General features: G+C 41.0%; 1 protein-coding gene across 4 annotated transcripts in view; it reads right to left on the bottom strand.

Annotated features, from left to right (window-relative positions):
• Window positions 1-4,474: 4,474 nt before the first annotated feature.
• Window positions 4,475-24,612, bottom strand: part of amot (angiomotin) — a 40,442-nt gene continuing 20,304 nt past the window's right edge. For 3 of the 4 annotated variants that reach the window (XM_029518796.1, XM_029518797.1, XM_029518798.1), the window contains 10 exons: window positions 17,810-18,380; window positions 15,929-16,073; window positions 14,843-14,935; window positions 14,143-14,288; window positions 11,373-11,522; window positions 10,296-10,489; window positions 9,526-9,654; window positions 8,857-9,095; window positions 8,533-8,787; window positions 4,475-7,167 (listed from right to left, as the gene is read on the bottom strand). In XM_029518796.1, coding sequence (XP_029374656.1) covers window positions 7,034-7,167; window positions 8,533-8,787; window positions 8,857-9,095; window positions 9,526-9,654; window positions 10,296-10,489; window positions 11,373-11,522; window positions 14,143-14,288; window positions 14,843-14,935; window positions 15,929-16,073; window positions 17,810-18,380 — 2,056 coding nt within the window. In that variant the 3' untranslated portion in view covers window positions 4,475-7,033. The remainder of the gene's footprint in view (window positions 7,168-8,532; window positions 8,788-8,856; window positions 9,096-9,525; window positions 9,655-10,295; window positions 10,490-11,372; window positions 11,523-14,142; window positions 14,289-14,842; window positions 14,936-15,928; window positions 16,074-17,809; window positions 18,381-24,612) is intronic. The other variant, XM_029518795.1, reaches the window with a different exon arrangement.

Genomic DNA, 24,612 nt, shown 5'->3' with positions numbered 1-24,612 from the left:
AGGAGATGATGACACTTAAAGAGGCTCTTATGAAGCCAGACCAGGTAGCTGTCATCAAGTGCAAAGGACATGATAACTCAGGGACAGTAGTATCCAAAGGGAACAGAGCAGCAGATGAGGCAGCAAAAAGAAAGGCAGGGTATAGCACCCAATATGTGATGCTACAAACAGAGAAAACAATACATGATCTGTTGCCCCCGTGTGATGTAAATATGTTAATAACAGAACAAGAAAAAGTATCACCAGAAGAGCTCACTGTCTGGAGAGACAGAGGAGCAACCAAAGTAGAAGGTATATGGAGGTCCCCGGATGGGAGGCCAGCATTACCTCCAGGACTGAAATTGTCAGTCCTACAAGAAGCACACGGGATGTCTCACTGTGGAAAGACACAGATGGCAAGACACCTAACACATTGGTGGCACCCATTCTTACCAGCCATGGTAGAAAATCATGTGCGTGAGTGTAAAATATGTACAGAATATAATGTGAAGTTAACTGTGAAGCCTCATCAGGGAAGGTTTCCACTTCCAAAACTACCAGGTCAGGAGATTGTGATTGATTACACAGACATGTTGGAGCGAGTAGGAGGATACAGGTATCTTCTGGTAGCAGTGGATGCATACACTGGCTGGCCAGAAGCCATACCTGCAAAATCAGAGGATGCAAAAACAGTAATCAAATTCCTGGTAAATCAATACATTCCCAGGCACGGGTTTCCTAAACGCATCCGGTCTGACAATGGAACCCACTTTAAAAACAAAGACCTACAACAGGTAGAGAAAGCCCTGGGACTAAAACACGCATTTGGCACGGTCTATCATCCTCAATCACAAGGAAAAGTAGAAAGGATGAATCAGTCTATCAAAGGGAAGATAGGCAAAATTTGTGCTCAGACTAAGATGAATTGGGTAGATGCTTTACCCTTAGCTCTGATGTCAATCAGGAGCTCAGTCAGCTCATTAACAGGGTTTACCCCATATGAGTTGAAAACGGGTCAGCAGTTCCCGGGACCGGGAGCTGGAGTGCAGACCGTAGAGGAGGAAAGGAAAGGTTTGAAATACAAACCATATTATGACCAACTAACAGCTTTGGTGTCAGCTTTTTCCAAACAGGTGACTGAACCGGAGAAAGGTGGAGAGGAAAAGGAGCCCTCAACAGCAGAGTGGGTCCTCCTGAAAGTGCTCAAAAGAAAGTGGTCAGAACCAAGGTGGACTGGCCCCTACAAAGTCGTGGAACGGACGTCCCACGCAGTGAAACTCCAAGGGAAAGGTGACACTTGGTATCATTGGAGTCAGTGTGCCGCAGCAGAACCCCCTGCTCGAACACTGGAAGAGATAGCAAGTTGCAAAGAGTAGAAACTGAAAGACTTGAAAAGGGGGAACAAGTTCTCTTAGCTGTAGCATACAGCTGACACTTTTTAGTTTTTTTTACTATTAGCAAAGTGCGGACGGTGGTCCTGTGAAAGGTGAGAAGGTTTAAAGCTCCTATAGGTGATTATTCTTGCCTAGAGTATAAGTGAGAAGACAATAGTCCAGGATCTGGAAAGATAGCTTGCATTTACATATACATTCCATTTTAAGTAGATTTAGCGGGATATTAAGATGTTTACTAGATTGAGAATAGAGCCTCACCATGATAAGTGGTGTTGGCTGGGAGTGATTACATTAACAGGTGTGATTGTTGTATCTTTAATGTTTTATGAATCTTCCTTCAGGGACGCAGACCAGACCCCACCACTGAACCACTCCAAACGCAGCACTCAGAGCACAGACTGCATCGACAGATATGGAGGCATAGAATTAAAGTACACAATGGGACAGAACACGGGGTTCCAGTTCGACCTGTGCTCTGTAATAAACTGTGGAAACAAGGAGGCGAACTGGAGGGGGTATGATGTATATTTATGTATGTTAACAAATAAAGGCAGGTGGTGTCCAACCTGGGATTCTGTGCTCACCTGGACGGGTGTTAGTTGGACACCTAGACCCTGCAAGAAAGGGAAGTGGTGTGCGAGAGATAAGGTAAACTTGCAACGACAAACATATCAATCACACCAAGGCTCACACGAGCATAACCCCATATTGCTCAGTGTATATAACCTGACACAGAACCCTCTCCCCCGTGGCCCCTGCAGCACAACAGACGGAACAGCTTATTTTATCTTAGGAGTACATCATCCTGGCACAGACACCAAAGGGTTAATTAAAATCACATTCTTACAACCGCCTCCTCCAAATAAAACTAGTATGACTACACCGCAAACCGACACAGCCTCGACTCCAGCGATGACAGTGCAAAAGGAAGGTATAATTAGCATTGACTACTCTAAATTGACACGCAGTGATATGATTAAAATTGCTACAGGATATGGTGACAGAAACTTATGGCTAGATTGGATTGCCGCTACAGCAAGCTCAATGAATATGTCAAACTGTGTAGCCTGCTCTTCAGCTAGACCTACTATGTTCACCACGCCAGCCCCTTTATTCCCGGAGGAAGATCCAAGAGGATTTAATTGCATGATTAACATGACCATGTTTGCCGAACCTAGTGGATGCCGCACACTTAGCTCAGTATTTCCTGTTGTAAAAAATCACACTGTCCCACCAACCTTTACTCCTAAAAAGAATAACTATACCTGTTTCCACAGAAACCTGTCCTCAGGCCAAGTGACGGACATGGGACATATGCAGATGGATTGGTGTAACCACCTCATCAACATGACCACCTGGGCAAACGCAAGTACAATGATAATAGCCAGAGGAGATCTGTTTTGGTATTGTGGTGATAAGACTCTCCATTTGTCTCTCCCAGCATCCTGGAGTGGCACGTGTGCCATGGTGAGACTGGCAGTTCCCCTGGTCCTCCTTGGCAGTAGGGACACAGGGTCTGCACACAATAGAAGAAAGAGAAATACATTCGAAATTGGTACTGGGTCAACCACATACATGGACTCCATAGGCATCCCTAGGGGAGTGCCAGATGAGTATAAACTGGCTGATCAGGTAGCCGCAGGATTTGAAAACATGCCCATATTATCCGCCCTATTCCCTATTACTCCTAATAAAAATGTTGACAGAATCAATTATGTTCATTACAATGTCCTTAGACTTGCTAACGCCACTAGAGATGCAGTGAGTGGACTGTCAGAACAGCTGGCAGCTACCTCATTAATGACAGTGCAGAACCGCATTGCCTTAGACATGTTATTGGCAGAAAAAGGGGGCGTATGTTCTATGTTTCAGGGATTGTGCTGTACTTTTATTCCCAACAACACCGCTCCGGACGGTTCGGTGACAAGAGCACTGGAAGGGCTACGCACCCTCTCACAAGAAATGCACGACAACTCAGGTATCAATAACCCATTTGGTGGTGTGTTTGAGCAGTGGTTCGGTAAGTGGAAAAATTTGGTGGTCTCGGTATTGCTCTCCCTGATTGGAATGATTGCTGTATTAGGCTTGTGTGGATGTTGTTGTATCCCATGCATTAGATCTCTTTGTGAACGCATGATAGTAGCAGCAGTGGAGAAGAAGAGTCCTTATCCTCCCCCTCCTTATCAAATGGCTCAGATTGAGACAACTGCTCTACTTGGGAACCCGAGCCCAGACTCTGAGTCGGAGGTCGAGGTGTAAGTGGTCTCATGTTTAATGAGACCAAAAGGGGGACTGTTGGGATATTGTACATATTAAAAGTATGTATTCAGATAACAGTTAATTACCAGTATGCCTTTTTGTATTAAGATGTGTGCTTCCAAGCTTGATGTGTTATGAAGAATATGTAGTTGCTTGGATAGTGGAAAAGTACAGAGTGTCCGTTAGAAATGAACATACAGAAGACACAGGGTTTGAAGTAGATGTCCTTGTAAAGTGTGTGCGTCAGAAAATAACAGAGAGTGTGCGTACTTGTGACAGAAAGGAAATATCTCTCACAGACAGACAAAGAGGAGTCAGATAGCAGCGAGGTTAGGTCAATCAGAGAGAAAACAGGTGCACTGCACGCACATTCATAGCAGACCAATCAGAAGTGGAAGACGACGCGTGGACATCGACAACGGGCCAATCAGAAGAGGACATCGGCTTGCGTGCACATTTTATCTGAACTGTTACGTCTTATATACTGGGTCAGGGAAATACAGAGTGTGAGACTTCGTGAACTGACACACATTTGTTGGTGTTAGGGAAAGAAGTTTCGACCCAGAGCTCTGTAAGCTTTATTCTTCTGCTGGATTAAATAAATACTTGAATTGAGACCGAATATCTTCTCCTATTCTCTTCATAAAAGAACGCGCTGGAGACGGCTCACACATAGAGTACGTTGTTTAGTAGATTGAGCAGACTGTTCTCCAACAATGGCATCTGTGAAATCTCTGTTGGAGGCAACAGTCTCTTTGAAATCTGAGGCGTGTGGGAGATGGGCACCTTCACCCCCCCTTTCCAGACCTTACAACATTATCTCATGAAAATGGCACAGAAAATCAGGAACAAGCAGTCTGCATTTATTTAAAAAAAGAATCAAATTAATACTAACCTAACTCATTCATATTATATAACATATAGATGATTATTTTGGAGTTTGGGGAAAAGGGATACAAAAGACTTTATACCATGGAATGATTTAATACCATCGTTCTACAACATTCATTTAATGAGATGAATGTTGTAAAATGTTGATAAATCAATGTGAATCGGATTGTACAGCAATGAGAAATGAAGTAGCATGTATATTCAGATATATAATCATTACATAGAAACATTCAAAAAAGCTTCAAATGTATGATTGGTCTGGTGGAGTCAACAATTTCAACTGTGCTTTCCTTTACCAGGCATTTGTCACATAATGGGATGTGTATGATCACTCAGTGAATGAAGTGCTACATGCTGACAGATGATGCTGTCATAATTTTTTTATATTGGCTTACAAGTCAAACAGACTTCCACCTCAATGCAGTGTGACTGCAATAACACTATTTTTATGCAGCAGCTGTATAGGTTGTTCCACTCAGTCTTACACCAAAGAATTTATAAACTGACAGCCCACCATGCACTAAGGCCTGTGAGCTCTCAGGTTAGAGGGTTAGGGTTAGGGTTACAACATTTGTAAGTTACAAAATACAAAATATTTCAATAGTTCAAGATTTCAAAAACATAGAAACAAGATTCATTCCATCTCATCAGCTCTACACAATGAAAGTGTTGATATCTGTCACTTTGTGTATGTATATGTATAGATAGATAGACAAATACATCCACTACCAAAACATAGATTGTCTAAAATGGAAGTTCAGTGTCAGCTTTAGGAAACATAACATGCACTCTGTGTGTATGTTTGTCTGGTAAATACATGATTGATTTCACTGTCTACTAGAAGGTGATATTGCTATTTTGAAATATTGTTGTCTGACTTATTTGAATAAAAATATCTGTCAACAGCATAAAATAAAGGCTGGGAATGCCAATGACACTAATCTGGCCCATTTCACTGCTTGGTACAAAGATGAGATGAGAAAGCGTCCAAAAACAATAACCAGAGGAGGCTTGAATACTGATATTACCTGCGGCCTTGTAAAGATTCAGTTGATCAAGAAACATGCAGTCTTTTACCTGTAAGATACTTAATGTGCTGTTGATGAAGACAAAGCAACACGCATAAGATAACTACCTGCAATTGCCAGTAGAGTAAATACCTGATCAGATGTTACATTTTCCTGATGGAATTGTCTTCAGTGAAATACTCCCCTGACTATTCTGAGCTTCTTTGGTCCAATATTTTTGGCTTTGAGATATTGAATCTAATTCGCATCCTTAAATAATTACGCACAAATATTAAATGTATTTGATTATGTCCAGCAATGAGGAGGCTGAATACCTGACACCATCATAAACCCCTCAGATATACAGTATTCTGTCTATTAAATTATGAGGTTCATTTAGGGCTTATGTCTTGAAATGATGGGAGAGACCCCTCTTACTTGTTGGGAGACCCTTGGCCCCTGATGTTGAGGATTTTATCAACCTGTTCATGTAAGTGTCTTGGCCTCCTAGTGACAAAGTCTGTGCCAACTGTGATATCACAACTCACTGTACTGGTAGCTGCTTTTCTGTGAGTTACTGCTTTGTATGATATGGCTCTATGTACTATACCATAAATCCATGTCGTTCTTCAAGCAGAGGAAATTAAATACTAAATGAATGACTTTCTGACTCTTAAGACTGAATCCAGACTGTGGCACCAAGATAATCCCAAAATACATAGATTTATGGCTTGGGTTAAGTGTGTTTCATGACTGTGGGCCTTTTTGACTCATGCACCACAACAAGCCTATATTACCCATCTCACAAATTCAATACCAGTGAGAATGTAACAAGCTAAGGTTTAGATCTTCTGCAGAATAAAGTTACACCAGCCATTGCAGTACACAGTGTATACTTTCTCTCTCTTTACACACACACACTCACACACATACACGTATATATGTGCACACATGGTTAATGTTTAATTTGTGATTACAAGTGCTGCATATAACAACAGTAAATACAAAACCTAAACTCAGACAACAAAAAAGAAACACAAAAAATCAATTAGTGCAATAAATGCAATATAAAAAAAAGAAACTAATACGATATGTGACGTGTACACTGATGTTACACACAAATTCTGTGTAAACTGATTTTGTGTACGTGTGTGATGTGTACACTGATTTTGTGTACATTTTGACTTTAATGAAAAGATTCTGGTTTCCAGCTGAATCCAGTCTTTATATCTACAAAGACCTTGTATGAAAATACTATTTTGCTCTCATTTTGCTTTGAAAGCAAGTTAAAAATTTAATTTAGCATCATCAACAGAGTTTGGCTTTCACATGTCTGCTCACTGCTCTTCAGATGACGATCAATAATTGATTGAAGGAATGAAAGAACCCTAGTTTGGAGGAGTCTAAACAAATACAAATGTAAACATAAGCACATTAGACGGTCTATAGACACAAAGTCATTGTGATGGAATCACAACCTTCATTTGGATGGTGTCCATTGGGTTAGATGAGGATCTCTACCATGTCGTTTTCCACTTCTTGTTGGGTGGATGAGGTTGATGTGGTGGGTTGTTGATGTGAATGGGGCTGGATTGGGAGTCTCCGCTCTAGAGTGCTGCTGTGAAAAACTGCCACATCTGATGGCAAAGATGACAAAGAAAACCAGGTCAGGCAAAAAACCAAAGCAGAAAGCCCGAATCTGACTGAGATGACCTGGACATACTTGTTTCTGTGTGCAATTTCACTGCCCCACCCATCAGTAAAAAAACCTGTGAACTGACCAGTAACACGTAACTCTTATCTTTAAGTCCAACCAAGACCAGCTCTATGATTAATTAGGTGGAACTAGTTGTAGCGTATATCTCTGCTTTTCTCTGATTTTCCTAATAAAGTGACAAAAAAAATATGAGCCATTTGTCTTCAATTCCATTCTGCCTGTACTGTGAATTAATACAAATATATGTTTTACCAATCGGGTAAATTCATAAAGACGTAGGAGACACACACTCTTGATTACTTGATTTGTCATTCAGTAATACTTTTTTTTTGTCCTAGAATTTGCATTAGGATCAACTGCTAAACTTCCATTTGAAGAACATTAAGGCCATAAATCACCCTACACCAAGGGACATTTCAAATCAAATCAAATTTATTTATAAATCACATCAAGGTACTTTATATATAGAGCAGTTCTCGACCAAATTCTTTATTGAGTTGTTAAAGACACCCAATATATTCCTCCAAGAGCAAACACTTGGCGACAGTGGCAAGAAAAAAAACTTCCTTGAAAATGCAGAAACCTCAGGCAGAGCCAGACTCAGGGAGGTCAGCCATGTGCCTCACCTGGTGGGGTTGACAGAGAAGGAGAGGGACATAGAACGGTGCTCAGTCCAGCTATGTAGGCCTACAGCCTATCTTTCTTTATAACTAAAGTAAGCGTAATCATGCTTTAACTTTTAAACAGTAGGCTTTTTCTTTAAGGAAGGTTTTAAGCCTGATCTTGAAGCTGCAACAGAGTCCGTCCTGGGAGTTGGTTCCATACAATAGGAGCCTAATAGCTGAAAGATATATCTCTCAATTTACTCATGGAGACTCTAGGACCCACAAGTGAACCTACATCCAGAGAGCGAAGTGACATACTTAAGACAATAAGGAACTACTAGCTCTGAGATACAATGGTAAATGGTAATGGTAAATGGTAATTCTGTTCTACATTTTACTAGGAGCCGCTGCAGAGAAGCTAGCATCCTGATAGCAGTGAATAGCAGCTACTTTCAGTCTAGAGGTAACAAATGCATGCACTAGTTTTTCTGCATCCTCTTTAAACAGAATGTTTCTGATCTTAGCAATATTGCAAAGGTAAAATAAGGCTGTCATAGAGACTTGTTTTATATGAGGGACAAATGACATTTCCTGGTCAAAAAAAGACTCAGTGAAGCTGTCACATTTATAATGTGAGTAGAGCTTTTGCATGAGCTTGGATAGTGACTGTGAGAGCTGACCTGCTATGCGGTCAGGTATGTAGACAGGGCTGGGGCTGGAGAGGCGGGCAGGCAGGGTCATGCTCTGAAGGGCTGGAGTGCTGGGCTTGCTGTTGTCTTGATTCTGGCCCTTGTCAGTCTGTGTGCTGCTGTCTCTGCTACCTGTCTTTGAGTGGCCTGTGGTCATAGGAGTGGATGGAAACACTGGGGAGGGGGAAGATGAAATTGACTCTGTCCTAAGAGATTCTGTGCGAAACTCTGGACCCAGCAGAACCCCTAGAGAACAGAAGAGATCATAAAAATGCTGTCTCACATGGTAAATTTAACTGTCAGGCTTAGTCTTACCAAGACTGCCTTTCCAGCTGGTGTCCTTTCGTTCTTCAGTGATGGGTGAACTGCTGAGTCCCAGGCTGTGGGAGAGAAGTCCTGTACCACCAGAGGCAGTGTTAGAGATGGACATCAGGGACTTGCAAGGTCTCATGGCAGACGGCAGATCTGATCTAACAGGCTCCTTCCTCGAGCGCTGGTGTAGCACCTTTATCATGGCATCCTTCTCTATGATCTGAGCATGAAGATTCTTTATCCTGAACCAGAAAGGACAGTGAGTACCTGAGCTGCACGTGTTTTCACACCACAGGTCATTGCTGCATTTTAGCTCTGGTTCACATCACATGGACAGGAAAAATAACTCATTCACTCAAATATTGCCATCCTTTATTATTGTGACATCTGACTAGCATACTAGCAGGGATTCCATTCAAAACGGGCTTTTTTGCTACAAGTCTACAACTTTTTTTCCCGTATTTTCTTTTGTCATTCTTGTAGCCCACTTAAGTGCTTGAGATCAATCCAGCTTCAGTCCCAGAGAGCTACAATACCAAAACTTGGTATAAAGACATACAGAGAAGTTTCTTCTTTGTCTGTAGCCACAAACTGAGCACAGATTCAGAATCATTGGTCTCCTCACCAGGCCGACACGCCATAAGGGACCTTGAATGTCAATCGACAGAGTACCTGCTTTCCATGTCCAGACAGCGCCGATTGGCCATTAGAATCTCTTCTTCCTCCTTCTGGATTCGAGCCTCCACTGATGTGTCAAAGCTGCTGCTGGGAGAGTGGCTTATCACCACTGCAGAAGTGTCTCTGTGAAACATAGTCTCCATTAGCCTGTAGCTCATCTACAACCAAAAAAGATAAAAAAACTTCACTAATGTCCCTGTTCCTGCTCCTCCAGGGGACCATGAATCTAATATGTCAACCAGGTTGCTCAACCAGGCATTGTCACATCGAAAGTAGAGAGAGCTATCGTTCAAGTGTTGTTGTAACCAATCTTCAGCTTTGATCATTATTTTAATTTTATCATTTGCTAATGAATATTTATCTTGTTCCTTTTTTTCTGAGGTTTATATACATCTCAATCAAGTTGAATTTACCAAACTCTTGATCCATAAACATGTTATAATTAACTTTTAGTCTAATGAATTCCATCTGTCCATTACTTCAGTTTGCCACAAAATGCTGCCTGGTAGACACCGTCTGTGGAGCTATAACAATACACAAGAATTAGCTTTACAAGTAATGAAATTAAAGGAGCATGAGAAATTCAGAATGAATGACAATTCAAAGCTCTGCACCAAATGCATTCTCATTAATCAATCAATTATTCTCAAGTTGTGTGAAGAAAGGGCTGGATCCCATAAAGAATATTAATGTTCGTATAAATGCTTCTTCTATGAGGCTCCTGGGCTCAGGGTGAAATGGCAATAACGCTTATAAACATGTACCTCTGAGTGGCAACAGATGCTGCAGCATCCAGAGCAAACTGCCTCATCACACTCTCTTCTAGGTACTTCTGCTCCCACTTGGTCATGTCAGCCTCCAGAGCCAGAATCCGCTCCTCCTTCTCCCTCAGGTGTTCCATTAGCACAGTGGCATTATATTCAGAAGGGACTGCAGTGCTTTGACAGCCTCCCTGACGCTGAGATACAGAGGACCCAAAAAAGGAAGAGGGATAGAACAATTGACACAAAAACAGGGAAAGATTAAATAGTCATTTGTGAATTGAAATAAGTGGTGATGGTAGTTTACTCCCCAAATGAACAAGATAACAAATCAAATGGCAGGATAAAAAACTTAGTAATGATTCATATTAAACAGACAGCTAACTCTGATAACTTGTTGCCTTCTGTAGATGAGATCTGGAGAAGGTAACAGATCACAATGACTGGGAGGAAATGTCGCAGGTAAAAAATTATTGAGGATTACCTGGAAATTATGGTGTCAGAGTCAACATCATTATGAAAGAGAGCAAAATTTATTCATCACTCAATCGATCAACCAACCAATCAGCTAAAAAGGCGTAACTAATGTAAGTTAAATCTTGGTCGTGGCGCTTTGATATAAATTAATCTATCCATTATGTATCTGCTTAACTGTCAGGGATGTGAAGGGGCTAGAGCTAATCTGATCTAACATTTGACAAGGGGAGGATAGACACTTGTTCGGTCATCAGTCAGGCTAACACTGCATCAGGATATTGAGACATATGAGACACATTCATACTAATGCCCACGGGTAATTTTATAATCACCAACCTAACCACTGCAAAACCATGCCTTGCTCTCTGTACCTTCCTGCAGTGGATAGAGCTTAGCTGTGGCCTCATTTTCCACAAGGAGGACGACACTAGTGGATTTCTTTTAAATCTCTTTAAAATTTTATGAATCCATTAGATGTTGAAACTTTCCTCTGACAGTCTGCTCAAGAAAGACAAGATTAGGAAGGTTGCCTAAAAGCCTAAAAAATAAAACTTTAAAGAAAACATTCCCACATAATTAATGTGTCCTCAACACACACGTTACCTGCTGCATACGTAGTGACTCCAGCTCTCTTTCTAGTCTTGTACGGAGTCGATGCTCCAGTTGTTCTCTCTTCTCACAAGCTGCCTGGAGCTGAGCCAGAGCCTGTTGCATCCGCTCCACTTTCTCCACATAAACCTGCTTCTTCTTCAGCTACACACAGACAGAGAGGGAAAAACTCCATGTTTGATAACTCCCTACACTCATTCATTTTGAGGGTGCAGAGGGTTTTCATATCAACAGAACTATGCAGGTTGTTAGATCTAGGTAGATGGACTGAAAAACACCTATAAGTTTAGAAATTACTTACTTATTAAAGTGTGACGAAGAGATTATGGACTATATGCCATTGGCCGTGTGATGCTGGTCACAAAGGAAAGGGGTGAGGGGGCAGGGGAGGGGGTTTTAAAATGAAAGACATATGCCTTTGTTTCATTTTAGATGTGACTAGAACCTGGACCAAATTTCAAGTGTCAAAGAATCTCTTGTCCATTCACCATTTCCATTTTCAGAAGTTTGGCTCTATTTTGATTCATAAAGATTCATTGGAATCTTCATCCACTGACAACAGTAGATTTGTAATTCAGTCAACTTTAACCCTCTTCTGTTACAAACATCCTTGCACCCAAAGAAATATTTTCATTTAATTCCATCAACTGGTCCAGTACTCTGGTAGTAAAGCAAAGGACTTTTTAAAATTAGGCACAGTGAAAGAGAGCAGACGGACAGTGAAGGATAAAGAAATTATATATATTTGTTCATATCAGTGTTTAAGCTCGTTATGGAACTTCCTTTCTATTGTGTTGTTTTGAGAGCAGAAATAAGGTGTCTCGGGCACCAGGCAGTGGCAATGACAAGTGTTGCACTTAAGTAAAACATTGGTAACCACATCTCCTTCACAATAATCCAGACAAAAAATAAAGTGACCTGATTTTATAGCTTTTCTGCAGTAGTAGTAGTTGTTTCTTTACAATAATGACACATCATGAAAAAAATAAAAATGATGAGATACACACTGACTAGAGCCAAGGTTTAAACAGCCCAATTTGATTAATCGACAACCCAGTCCTTTTCCTGAGCCACAGCCACCAAAAAGAAATGTTTTAATGCTTTCTGTTAACCAGACGTCACTGATGTGTTTGTTATACCAGGTCCTCCTTGGCATCTCTCCAATGGATTCTGTCTAAATGTCAGGCAGCAGGAGGTGGAGCCTGCTAATGTTATTACAACATTCTCAGTTGGGCCTCCCCCCTCACGTCCCCCTCAACCCTCCCAGTCCTCCAAAAACCAAACAGGACTGCACCCAGTGTAATTAAGAGTAAGAAAGAAGAATCTTACACATTCATAACATATAATGAACTACTGTTTCTCTATTTTTGACTTTCTTCACTTCACATTTTTATTTATTTATCTTTCTTCATCATTATTATTAATATTCAGAAAAATTTATAGTTGATACTAGGGATGAGCGAGTACACAACTATCCGTATCTGTATCTGTATTCGTAAGGGGCGGGACTTAAACATGAAGTGGGCATGGTTTATATGAGAGTAGTATTTTTGAGCCTGAAATTTATATGGGTTGGTAAGAAGTTGCTATATTTATTGTAAGCCTCAAATTGAGGCTTATGCTAAAACTCGGAAATTTCCGACCCCTGATATAAGCGTTCACGGTACAGGTTAACTTGGAGGAGGAAAAAAAAGTTATATTTTCACCGTTTTTCTGAATGCTAAAATATGTGCAGCAGCCATTTATGTTTATTTTGGAAGTTTTCCAAGACCAAGAACCTTGCCACTGATTGGCTAGTGTTACTCATTGGTAGGTGAACTCAATTGGCTGCTCAAACCTGACAATTTCCTCCATCAACATTTTATTTTTTATTTTTTACGTTGATCTTTTTTTTCTATCGCTGTCCAACGACAATTGCTGAATTACTTTAAGCCCTGCTCAATATATTTTTATTTACGGCTTAATTTGTTTTACACCAAAGTAAGAAGACTGAGCTGGAAAAAAACCTGACCCGGTGAAGAAACGTGACGTGGGCTGCATGCACTGCTTCTGTTACTGTGGGGCAGATTTGAAACGTTTGGGTTATAAAAAGCTATTTTAAAATGATGATGTAGAGGTGTGGATGTAGCCTAACCTATGCAAGACCTGTTTTTTATTGCTATTAGTTTAAATGATGATCTTACCAGGGGACTCGGTCAGGTAGTTGTAAATATCGATGCATGTCACCTCCAGCCATTCAGTGGGATCATTTCTCCATGAAAATGAAGGAAGGGACAATGAGAAAGACCCACATATGTGAGTTTTTCATTTAACAATTTTTTCTCTGGTACAGCTAACGTGTTAAAATAATCATCTGACATGTTGAAGTAATGTTTCAAGCTAAGTACTGGACAGTGTATTTAATTTTAAATTGTGCCTTTGATTGTTTTCCCCTCCGGTGTGCGTGGCTTTCGAGTATAATGCGTTGTGCTCTATCTCTATCCCAGGATGCCCTGAGGGGGATTTTCCAATCAGCCCCAGCATGGATATTGACTCGTATTTCTCATTTGATAGTCATACTCATTAAAATTGTTATAGCCATACCGGATACTCATTTGAGTTGAGTTTACGGCTCAACCCTAGTTGATACGATATTAAAGTTATTTGTTGAAGTAGTCATACCAATCACAGGTTAATAGTATCTGATTCTGCTATAGTTGACAACAAGCAGTAAACTCAAATTCAAAAAGCAGGATTAGATCTAATCAGACTGACAATGACTCACCTCCTCCTCTAGCTTTACCACCTTGGCCTGGGCATTGTTCAGTGCCTGGTCCCTGATCTCAATATGTCTCCTTTGGTCTTCAGTCGTGGAGCGCAATGCAGTCAGTTCCATTTCAAGCTTCTCCTTTTCACGCAGTGTTTCTTTACCTAAACACACAGAGCCACATCAGCCGCTACACATACATAAGTGCTTGTAACAGTAATGTTAAAGTAATATTCTGTTTTCAAGTCTTTCACCTAGGGGATGCTGTTCCTTGAGATTGTAGGAGGGTAGAGTGAAGAGAAGAAAAAAGGAGGGAGAGAGGAAATAGAGACAGGTGAGTGAATTGCTGTACTGTTGTATTGGTGCGCGCTAAAAGTTATGAGAAAGACCCAGAATGTATTTAGACTGATTTTATACCCTAACACACCCATTTCGCTTGCACGTGTGCAACAAACACTATTGCTGGGCCCAAACCAAATGAGACCAAGTCACGAACAGTCTCCCCTTTTACTGCATTACAAAATAAATTAAAATGATACACCACTTAAAAGGGCAGTGAGATTAAACCTGACCAAAAAATATTTTTTCAAATTTTGGACAAACCAGCCTGACCCAGTTCTGATAAGCTTAGGCCAAATGTTAAATCTGACATACAAATCTCCAGGGCTTGAGTTTGTGGAATGCCAGGGATGTGTGCAGTTGTCTGTGTGGTACTCACTCTGAGTGAGCAGCTGGGAGATCGTTTTGCGATTGTCCTCTGAGCCATCACACTCTTTAGCAGCGAGCTGCTTATTTGCTGTCTCCATGCGCTCTTGAAGATACAAGACAAATTGTGTAAGAGCAAACATACAAATATCTGCAGATTTCTGTTGCAGTTTTCAGGCACAGTTGGTGACTTGATCTGGAAATGAACATATTGCAAACACTAGCAATACAAGTGGGGGTAATGCGGTGGTATAGCTGTTAGAGTTGTTGCATCTGAACAAAAAAGGTTCGGACCTTCATTCTCTCCTCATGCCTGCGTGGGTTTCCTCCTGGTACTCTCGTTTCCTACCACAGTCCAAAGACATGCACGTCTAGGTTGATTGGTGATTCTGAAATTGCTCGTTGATGTGAGTGTGAAAGTCAATGACTTTCTTCATGACCAGACCTAATGATATACTTGAAAACTGTTTCTTTTGTTGAGGCAAAGCAGGCTCATTAATCATTTTCTGACATTTTACCTTTCCACAACACTGCCTAATAAAGATTTACCACTCATGTGAGACTGTGGTTTGTTCACTGCTGAAGATGCTACATTAGCTTTTATCAGTCCACTAAATACCTCATGCTGAACTTTGAACTCAATAAGTGGACTAATATAGCTATGAAAACGAAAACAAGAGGGATGTAGGATGATCAGAGGACAGCAAACCAGGGGAGCTAGTCAAACCTCTGTGGAAGCTACAGCTGTGGATCGCTGTGGACACTGCAGATAATGATGCAGATGGGAATGTGAGCGTGGGTATTCCACAGAGAAATAAACAATTCAGAAGACTGAATTACATTCAATGAAAAAACATGTAACATTTGATTCACTGAGGGACTAATAGAGGATTGTTATCTTATTTGATTTCTAGTCTGGATTTCATTGTCTCAACTAGCAGCAAAAAAAGTTATTGACTGATTCACACCACATTAAATTCTCCTTTTGACCCTGACCACCTTGTTAATTGTTTTTGCTGGAAAGGATAATGTCGGTTTCAACATTGAAGTCCTACATCATCTAGAGTGAGCTGAGTTGTTGCCCTTTCATCTTGCTCACCTCGGAGGTCCCTGTTGAAGTCATGTAGTCGTCGCACCTCCAGCTCCAGCTTATTTCTCATTGTTTTCTCCAGGGCCTCCCTCTTGGATGAGGACTTGGCAAGGTTTTCATAGGCCTCTGACACCAGCTGGATTTCTGTCTCCAACTGCCAATATATTGTGTAATAAAGGGACATGTTGAAGGTGCTTTTTTTATAAAAATATAGAATTCATTTCTCCGTTCATGTACAGAATTTCCATTTCAAATTATTTAGCTTCACTGTTAAGTTATCTGTTGCCTAAACTAATTAAATATAACAAAGCTGATGCATGCTTTAAAACACACAAGACAAATGCTCAGAGCAAACATAAACTTTGGCTGATCTTGTTTCCTGTTTCCAGGTACAGCTGGTGACATCACCTGGGCTGGAACACGCTGCAAAAAGTGTTGAGAAAAGTCAGTGACTTCATCACCTGCCCTAATAATACATAATCTTAATTAAAAAAGTGTCAATGTTCAGGGAATTAGCATTGCTGACTTAACAACAGGTGGACTAAAAATCCTCCTGAATTAGTCCACTTACGTGCAGTGGTGGACAGTAACAAAGTAGTTTTTGAGGATCTGCACTTTACTTGTGATTGATTTACTTTTTGGAAACTTTGTAGTTGTACTCTTCTTCATTTGAAGTGCAAATATTGTACTTTGGTCTGCACTACAGTTCTATGAAGCATTTATTGCATTTGCATTAGAGAATTCCATAAACTCTGTTCGACGGATCTTTTGTGTTCAGTTGTTGTAGCAACAGATTAAGCGGTGAGCTCGCAGGTATCATTCAAGTGGGAGAGGAAAAGTGATCCGGTGCAGCTGTGCACCGCAAGCCATGGCTTTGGCAGGCAATGCAGACAAGGTTATTCCTGTGCTCCCTGATCATATGTGGCCATGAAATTTGTTGTGTATTGAATTTGGATTTGAAATATTGACTTCCTTCCCAGCTGTGACCAACCTATGTCCCAAGCTAAACACAGTCATTGCCTGTCTCTGCTGCCTTTGAAATGCTTATTAATTGGATTAATCTTCACTTCAAGACAGGGAACAATTACTTCACAAAACTTTTTATAAAAATTTGCTTCTGCCAAAGCCGAACAAGTTAAATGTTCAATTAAACATGGAAATGAAACTTTCTGTCTTTTGCTGTAAATTCAGTCAGAGAGTTTTTGTCATTAAGAAAAGAGGTTTATTGTAACTTACTTTATTTGGCTTTTTGATTTTGAACAGTGGTTTTTCTTTTAATTAAAAAAAAACAAGACATTTTGGCTGTTTAAGTTTAATTCTACAGGATTTGGTTCTTTTGCGATGAAAAGCACTTTGAATCCTTAAGTACTTTTAAAGGCAAGTACTCTTGTACTTTTACTCAAATCGTAGTTTAAGTTAGCTATTTTCACTTTTATTGGAGTATACTCTCTAACTGATTACACTGAGAGCCTGAGATGCTCCATGTTAACTGGCGCATGTTCGCATGTGCTTTGTGGTTGTTTCTGATCTAATGTGTGTTCAAACTGGCCACGTGTCAGCTACATTTCTGCTGCCAGGCCTATCTGTTTACATAGAGTTTGTTTCACACTTGAATGCTTAATTTATTTTTTATTTTAAATCTGCTTAGAATTCTGTTTTGGACAGAAAATGTCATGTCAATGTTAGGGTTACAGCCATATATAAAAGACTAATCCTAGTCACTAGACTAAATCAGAAAGTGTCAGTTTTGTATAATATTGCTAGTATGATGTTATAATGTCTATTGTGTGTTTTGCCGTTGCTCAAGGTGTGCCTCATTTAAAAAAAAAAAAAAAAAAAAAAAAAAAACTTTAATGCAACACAACAGATGCAGGTGACTATACGTGTTACCTTATGCAACTTGGTGACTTTGTCACGACAGGCGTCCATCTCCTGCCTTAGCATCCTGTTCTCTTCTGTCAGGACATCCACCATCTGGTGAGCCCGCGCCATCATAGCAAAGGGTTCACCGTGTAGATGTGAATAAGTATGCAGTTGGGGAAAATGTCCTGCTTGGACTGGCTGTTGAAGCTGGGGAGATGTGGGCCCTTGGAGTGGCTGTTGCTGCTGCTGTTGTGGATACTGATGATGCTGTGTCTGGTGGTGCATCCTTGGAGTGGAGCCGTAGGGATCATGCGCAAAACCATGACTTCTTTGTAGTGGTGGGTGAATGGCCCCCAAGGTGAAGGGCTCACCTGCCTGGTGGGAGCCAGGACTCTGCGGAGTGCGGGGGCCTATGCTTGGGCAAGGTTCTCCAGTCTGGGCATGGGGGAAGGAGGAATGGGGGGAGTGGGAGGCACTAAGCACGCTGCTGAGGGTCGAGGACTGAGCACGTGACAGGGAGCCCATGGAGGTGACAGAGGAGGTGGGACTGTGCTGATGAAGGGGCCTCTGTGAGTGAACCGACCCATCTTTACTGGACCTAAGGACAGAGCAGCTGTGTGACTACATGGTTGTAAAAGGTAATATCTGCTTCTGATCAAACAAAGAGGTGCTGTAGGATCAGATACTTACCTGGGAACTATACATTACTAAGCAGGAATGTGCTTGGCATGTCTGGGGCACAAAGTACTCAGTGTAGAGTTAGTGTGTAGTCTACAGTGAGCTACTCAATACCTATTCAATAGCTGTCAATATACCGAGCACAGTTTATTGAGCGTATTATACTTTAAAATAACTGATAAACAGATAAAAATGTATTAGTTTTAAAATTTTTAAACAAGTTCCAAATATTAATTCTTATTATTATTCATGCTCACTGTTCAATTTTTTAAATAAATCAACCAGTACTTTCTCAATGCTATTGAGAAAGTACTGGCCATCCTACCCATCCATCACCAGGCACAAATATTTGCACTTCAAAATTAAACTAATTGCCTTGCAATGGATTGGCAACTTGTCCAGGGTGTACCCTGGCTTTGCCTAATGTTAGGCAGGATTGGCTCCAGCTCGACCCGGATAAGTGGTAAAAGATGAATGAATGAATGAATTGAACTAATTATTGCACCAATTAAGAATCAGAGACAGGCGTTACTCTTAAAACCACTGAAATAACTATTTTGAAGCTGATAATAATTACTACTGAAATAATGTGTCAACATTATATTATGTAGATTGTAGAGAGTAGAATCAACAAGGCAAAGTTAATGTACACTCTATATACAATGGAAGTTTTATTTAGCCAGCATGAACCAAATTATGAATGTTGCACTTGCAAACAGTAAACAGTGTTAATTTGTTTGTACATACAACTTTGCCAAACACAATGTAGAATTAGCCTGAGCAGTACAAAGCCTGATTCCCTACCATTAGCCATACTGGACCATCATGCTGAATGGCGGAAAAGTGTGTCATGAACCCTGAGCTCTGTGCTGTTTTGTGCTGAATGTGAGTATGAATGGCTGTTTGTCTCTGTATATTTGTATGTGTTTGCCCTGCAGTAGACTGGCGACCTGTGCAGTGTGTAACCAGCCCTAACGCACAACATTGGCTGGGATACGGGCTGCACCCCCTGTAATGAGACCAGCATTACCCCATCACCCTGCCTTGTCTCCACCACTATCCACCTGCCTAGCCGCGTCCTGCCCTGCTCCCTGGAGCCCCCTTACCAACCTTCTACTCATTACAAATAAAAACCACCTCAACTTTCCCCTATCTCTGTGTCTCACATAACATGACATAAACTGGACTGGACTGACTCTGAGGTGCCTCAAGTCCTTCAACATCTGCCTGGTGATACTGAGTCTGTGCTACGCTTTTTGCTGTGTTGTGCTGGGGCAGCAGGTAGACGGTAGCCGATACCAACAGACTCAAAAAAAAAAAAAACCTCTGGAACAACATCCACAGGCCCAGCAACGTTAGGGTTGAACTGGATCCCCTGGCAGCAATGTCAGAGGAGGATACTGTCAAAACTGCAGACAAAACCAGACAATGTCTTCCACCAACTCCATGGTTTGCTGGCCAAACAGACGTGTCTGAAGTCATAGACTAATTTCACCAAGATACACATCACAAGAAATCATTCCTTCCAGGGGACATTTACACTTTATAACCCTTCCCTGGTCAACACTGTGATTGCAAATGATACACAATACTACTACTGCATTAATGTTGCACTTTCATTGACCTGACACTTACCAATATATAATGCACAACCTTTGTTAATATTATGATTATTATTTTATTTTATCAATCTATCTATGTCATAACTTGTGTAAATATTTTTAGCTGGAGCCAATACCAGCTCACATTGGCCAAGGGCAGGGTACACCCTGGACAGGTCGCCAGTCCATCGCAGGGCCAACAGAAAGAGATGAACAACCACTTACTCTCATGGACAATTTAGAGTCAATAATTAGCCTAAACATGTAGGTGTCTGGACGGTGGGAGGAAATGCCAACACAGAGAGAACATACAAATGCCACACAGAAAGACCCCAGGTGTGGGAATAGAACCAACAACCTTCTTGTTGTGGGGCAACAGCGCAAAATACTATGGATCCTCAGCTGCCCTTAGTAATGTCAATATATCAATATATATCTATGTTATACTGATCTGAAATCTCAGCCAAGTTTTGTTCCAGACAAAGCGTCTTCTGAGCACACACTCAGAAATGACTATGACAGATTCAGTGGAGATAAATTAACTCTTTCTAATATCAGTATCTGTTTCACTTGCGGGCTGAAGACTTCCCTTTGAGTGCAAAAGGTAGGAATGTCTGTTATACAGTTGGTGTTTTCTCTACTTGACTCAAAGCAACACAGCTCAAGTCCAGACTTGTCCAGCCTTGATGATTAAAATCCTGAGGCTGTTTGAATTGGGTTTGCTCCTAAGTAGACTACAGTAAACAAGCTCAACAGACTCTTCACACACTGATCTTTTGAAATGTTTGCATTGTTTTCCACTTACTTGTTTGTTACATGACTCTTTCTGAGTAGAAAACAGATATACATTTACATATTTGAAGAATTAAACTCTGTATAAACCTATGTCCAAGTCACTTTGTGAAGCTGTGTAGACCACAGGAGACTGCAAGAACTGCAGTTGCCAGACTACAATTTAACTGATTGATAATTAATCATTTCAGTGTAGAGTACTGACGTCATAATGAATTTATGTCCTTGTGATACTCTCATGCTTAACGCTCCCCTAATTTCTCTGCTTCCTCAGAAAGATGTGTTTTACGGTCCTGAACTTCCTGTGGTCGCTGTGGAAAGCACAGGCAACTTCTGATGGCGACACAAATGTCATCAATGGAATAAGATGCTCTATCATTGAATATTATTGGCCACTAGGCTTGCTCCTATCTAGGGGTCTGAAACCTGATTGAAGTCTCCTGCCAGTATTATCTGACCCTCCATTTCACCTAGTGTTTTATTGACATGTTGAAATCACTGAAATCAAAACAGCCACAAATTCAGTCTCAAATAACACTGCAATTAAATGTGGACTGTTGAATATTCAATCACTATCATCAAAATCCCTACTATCTGATAATCTCACATCTGATCATCGTATTGATTTATTTTGTATAAACTGAAACCTGGCTGCAGCAGGATCAGTATGTTAGTCTTAATGAAGCTACACCCCCCATTCATGTTAATTTTCATATCCCTCGTACCACAGGTCGAGGAGAGGGGGTGGCTGCAATATTTTAATCAAGCCTATTAATCAACCCTAGACCAAAATCTGTCTGTAGGTCCTTCTTTCCCACTCAGACTGGAAAGGTGAAAAACCAGTTCTGTTAGTTACAGTATACCGTCCACCTGGTTCGTACTCAGAATTCCTATCAGAGTTTTCTGAGTTTATATCAGAGTTAGTACTCAGTACAGATAAAATCATTATCCTGGGAGATTTCAATATACATGTTGATGTAGAAAGCGACAGCCTTAGTTCTGGGTTTCTTTCCCTACTAGACCCGATTGGCTTTTCCCAGCATGTGAATGAACCCACTCACTTCTACAATCATATCCTTGATCTTGTTCTAATATATGGCATTGAAATTGACAAACTAACAATTCTTCCCCAAAACTCTCTCCTGACTGACCATTACCTTATTACATTTGAGTTTACTTTAATGGGCTCCCATCATTGAGGAATAAATTCAGCTATAGAAGATGCCTATCTGAAGCTGCTGTGGCTAAATTTAAAGAGAACATTCGGTCATCATTCCCAACAATGCTTTATCTAAATTCAAATGAGGATTTCTCCCATACGCAGGTTGATGACCTTGTGACTAGCACTATGGCCATACTATGTCCTCTCAAAAAGAAAGTATTCAATCTGAGGAGGCTGGCTCCCTGGTATAATTACCAAATCCGTGCCTTAAACCAGACATCAAGGAAATTAGAAAGAAATTGCCATTCCAGTAAGTCAGAAGAGTCTCTCAGAGCCTGGAAAGATAGCCTAAAAACATATAAAAAAGCGCTCTGCAGTGCAAGAGGTTCATGTTACTCGGCACTCATAGAAGAAAACAAGAACAACCCCAGGTTTCTCTTCAGCACTGTAGCCAGGCTGACAGAGAGCCATAGCTCAGTTGAACCAGTGATCCCCTTAGCTCTAAGCAGTGATGATTTTATTAACTTTTTTACAGATAAAATTCTCACAATCAGAGAAAGAATTTATCAGCTCTTCCCTACGTTAGATAAAAATCTCCTACTGAATACAGCAACTCCTGAATCAGCTGCAATGCCTCTTTTACATCTGGAATCATTCTCACCTCTGAATCTCTCAGAGGTAGCTTCTATAGTTTCATCATCCAGACCGTCAACCTGTCTATTAGACCCAGTACCAACTAGCCTCTTTAAAGAGATCACGGACATCAAACCCCATCTTAAAAAGCGTAAACTTGATCCAGATGTTTTGGCAAACTATAGACCCATATCGAACCTTCCATTTATTTCTAAAATCATTGAGAAAGCTGCAGCAAAACAACTACACGATCATCTGGATGGGAACAGTTTGTTTGAAGAGTTTCAGTCAGGATTTAGATCCCATCATTGCCCAGAAACAGCGCTGGTTAAAGTCTCCAATGACATTCTAAAGGCTTCAGACAATGGATCAACCTCCATACTTCTCTTTTTAGATCTTAGTGCTGCATCCGACACCATAGATCATAATATTCTACTACAGAGACTGGAACATGAAATTGGAATTAAAGGAACTGCACTAAGGTGGTTCAAATCCTATTTATCAGATATACATCAGTTTGTTCATGTTAACAACAGCTCCTCCTCATGTACTGTAGTCAGTCATGGAGTCGGGTTCGGTACTTGGACCAATCCTCTTTATGCTTTATCTGCTTCCAAACAGGAACATTATCAGGAAACACAGCATCAACGGCCACTGCTATGCAGACGATACTCAGCTGTACCTATCAATGAAGCCAAATGAAGTCACTCAGATAGTCAGACTGCAGACATGTCTTGAAGACATAAAAGTCTGGATGACTGAAAACTTTTTACTTCTCAACTCTGACAAAACAGAAGTTATTGTACTCGGCCCTAAGCACCTCAGAAAAACGTTATCTAATCATCTCATCAGTCTGGACGGCATCACTTTGGCTTCCAGCTCCACTGTAAGAAACCTTGAAGTAATTTTTGACAAGGACATGTCCTTTGTCCCTCACATAAAACAAGTTAGTCGGGCAGCTTTCTTCCACCTGAGAAACATTAGGAAAATCAGAAACATCCTTTCTCAGGATGATGCAGAAAAACTAGTCCATGCATTTGTAACTTCTAGGCTGGATTACTGTAACCCATTACTATCTGGATGTCCAAACAAATCTCTAAAAGGCCTTCAGTTAATTCAGCTGCTGCACCAATATTAACAGGAACTAGGAAAAGAGATCATATCTCTCCTGTGTTAGCTGCTCTTCATTGGCTGCCAGTAGAATATAGAGTAGAATTCAAAATCCTTCTTTTAACATATAAAACTCTTAATGGCCAAGCTCCATCATATCTCAGAGAGCTCATAGTTCCTTACTGTCCTAGTAGGCCGCTCCGCTCTCTACATGGAGGTTTACTTGTGGTTCCTAGAGTCTCCAAAAGTAAATCTGGAGGCAGATCTTTCAGTTATCAGGCTCCTCTTCTATGGAACCAACTTCCAGTATCGGTCCGGTGGGCGGACACTTTATCAATTTTCAAGACCAGGCTTAAAACTTTCCTGTATGACAGAGCTTATAGTTAAAAAGTTAAAGTCCTCTACTCTTTAGCTATGCTGCTGTAGGCCTAGGCTACTGGAGGAAGGACTGAGCTTCTCTCTCTCTCCCTGTCACCCCCTCTCCCCCTCTCCCTCTTTCTCTCTCCCTCCCTCTCGCTCGCTCTCCTTTCCTCCCCCCTTGCATGCGCTGATAAGAACGATCCTTCTTAAAAAACACAGTTTCACCCAGTTCAAAGCATTTATACTGCATTTACTAACCATGTTCTGCCAAAGTCTCTGTCTCTTCCAGTTCCTCTCCTCTCTCTCCCTGTCCTCATCCTGCAGGTGGTGACTCATCGCCATCCCATATTCCTGCAACACCTGCTGGTCCCATATCTTCATGAATTCTGTACTACAGATCAACTCCATGAATTTCATGCAGCAACATGTTCCTGCCTATACCCTCCCCCCAATGCCTATCTCACTCTCCCTCGCTTTCTCTCTCTCTCTCTCTC

Source organism: Echeneis naucrates, chromosome 14 (genome assembly GCF_900963305.1).
Source record: "Echeneis naucrates chromosome 14, fEcheNa1.1, whole genome shotgun sequence".
In the NCBI taxonomy this organism is placed as follows: Eukaryota; Metazoa; Chordata; class Actinopteri; order Carangiformes; family Echeneidae; genus Echeneis; species Echeneis naucrates.
Note: the sequence above shows the minus strand (reverse complement) of the source record. Positions and strands in the feature narration are given on the sequence as shown.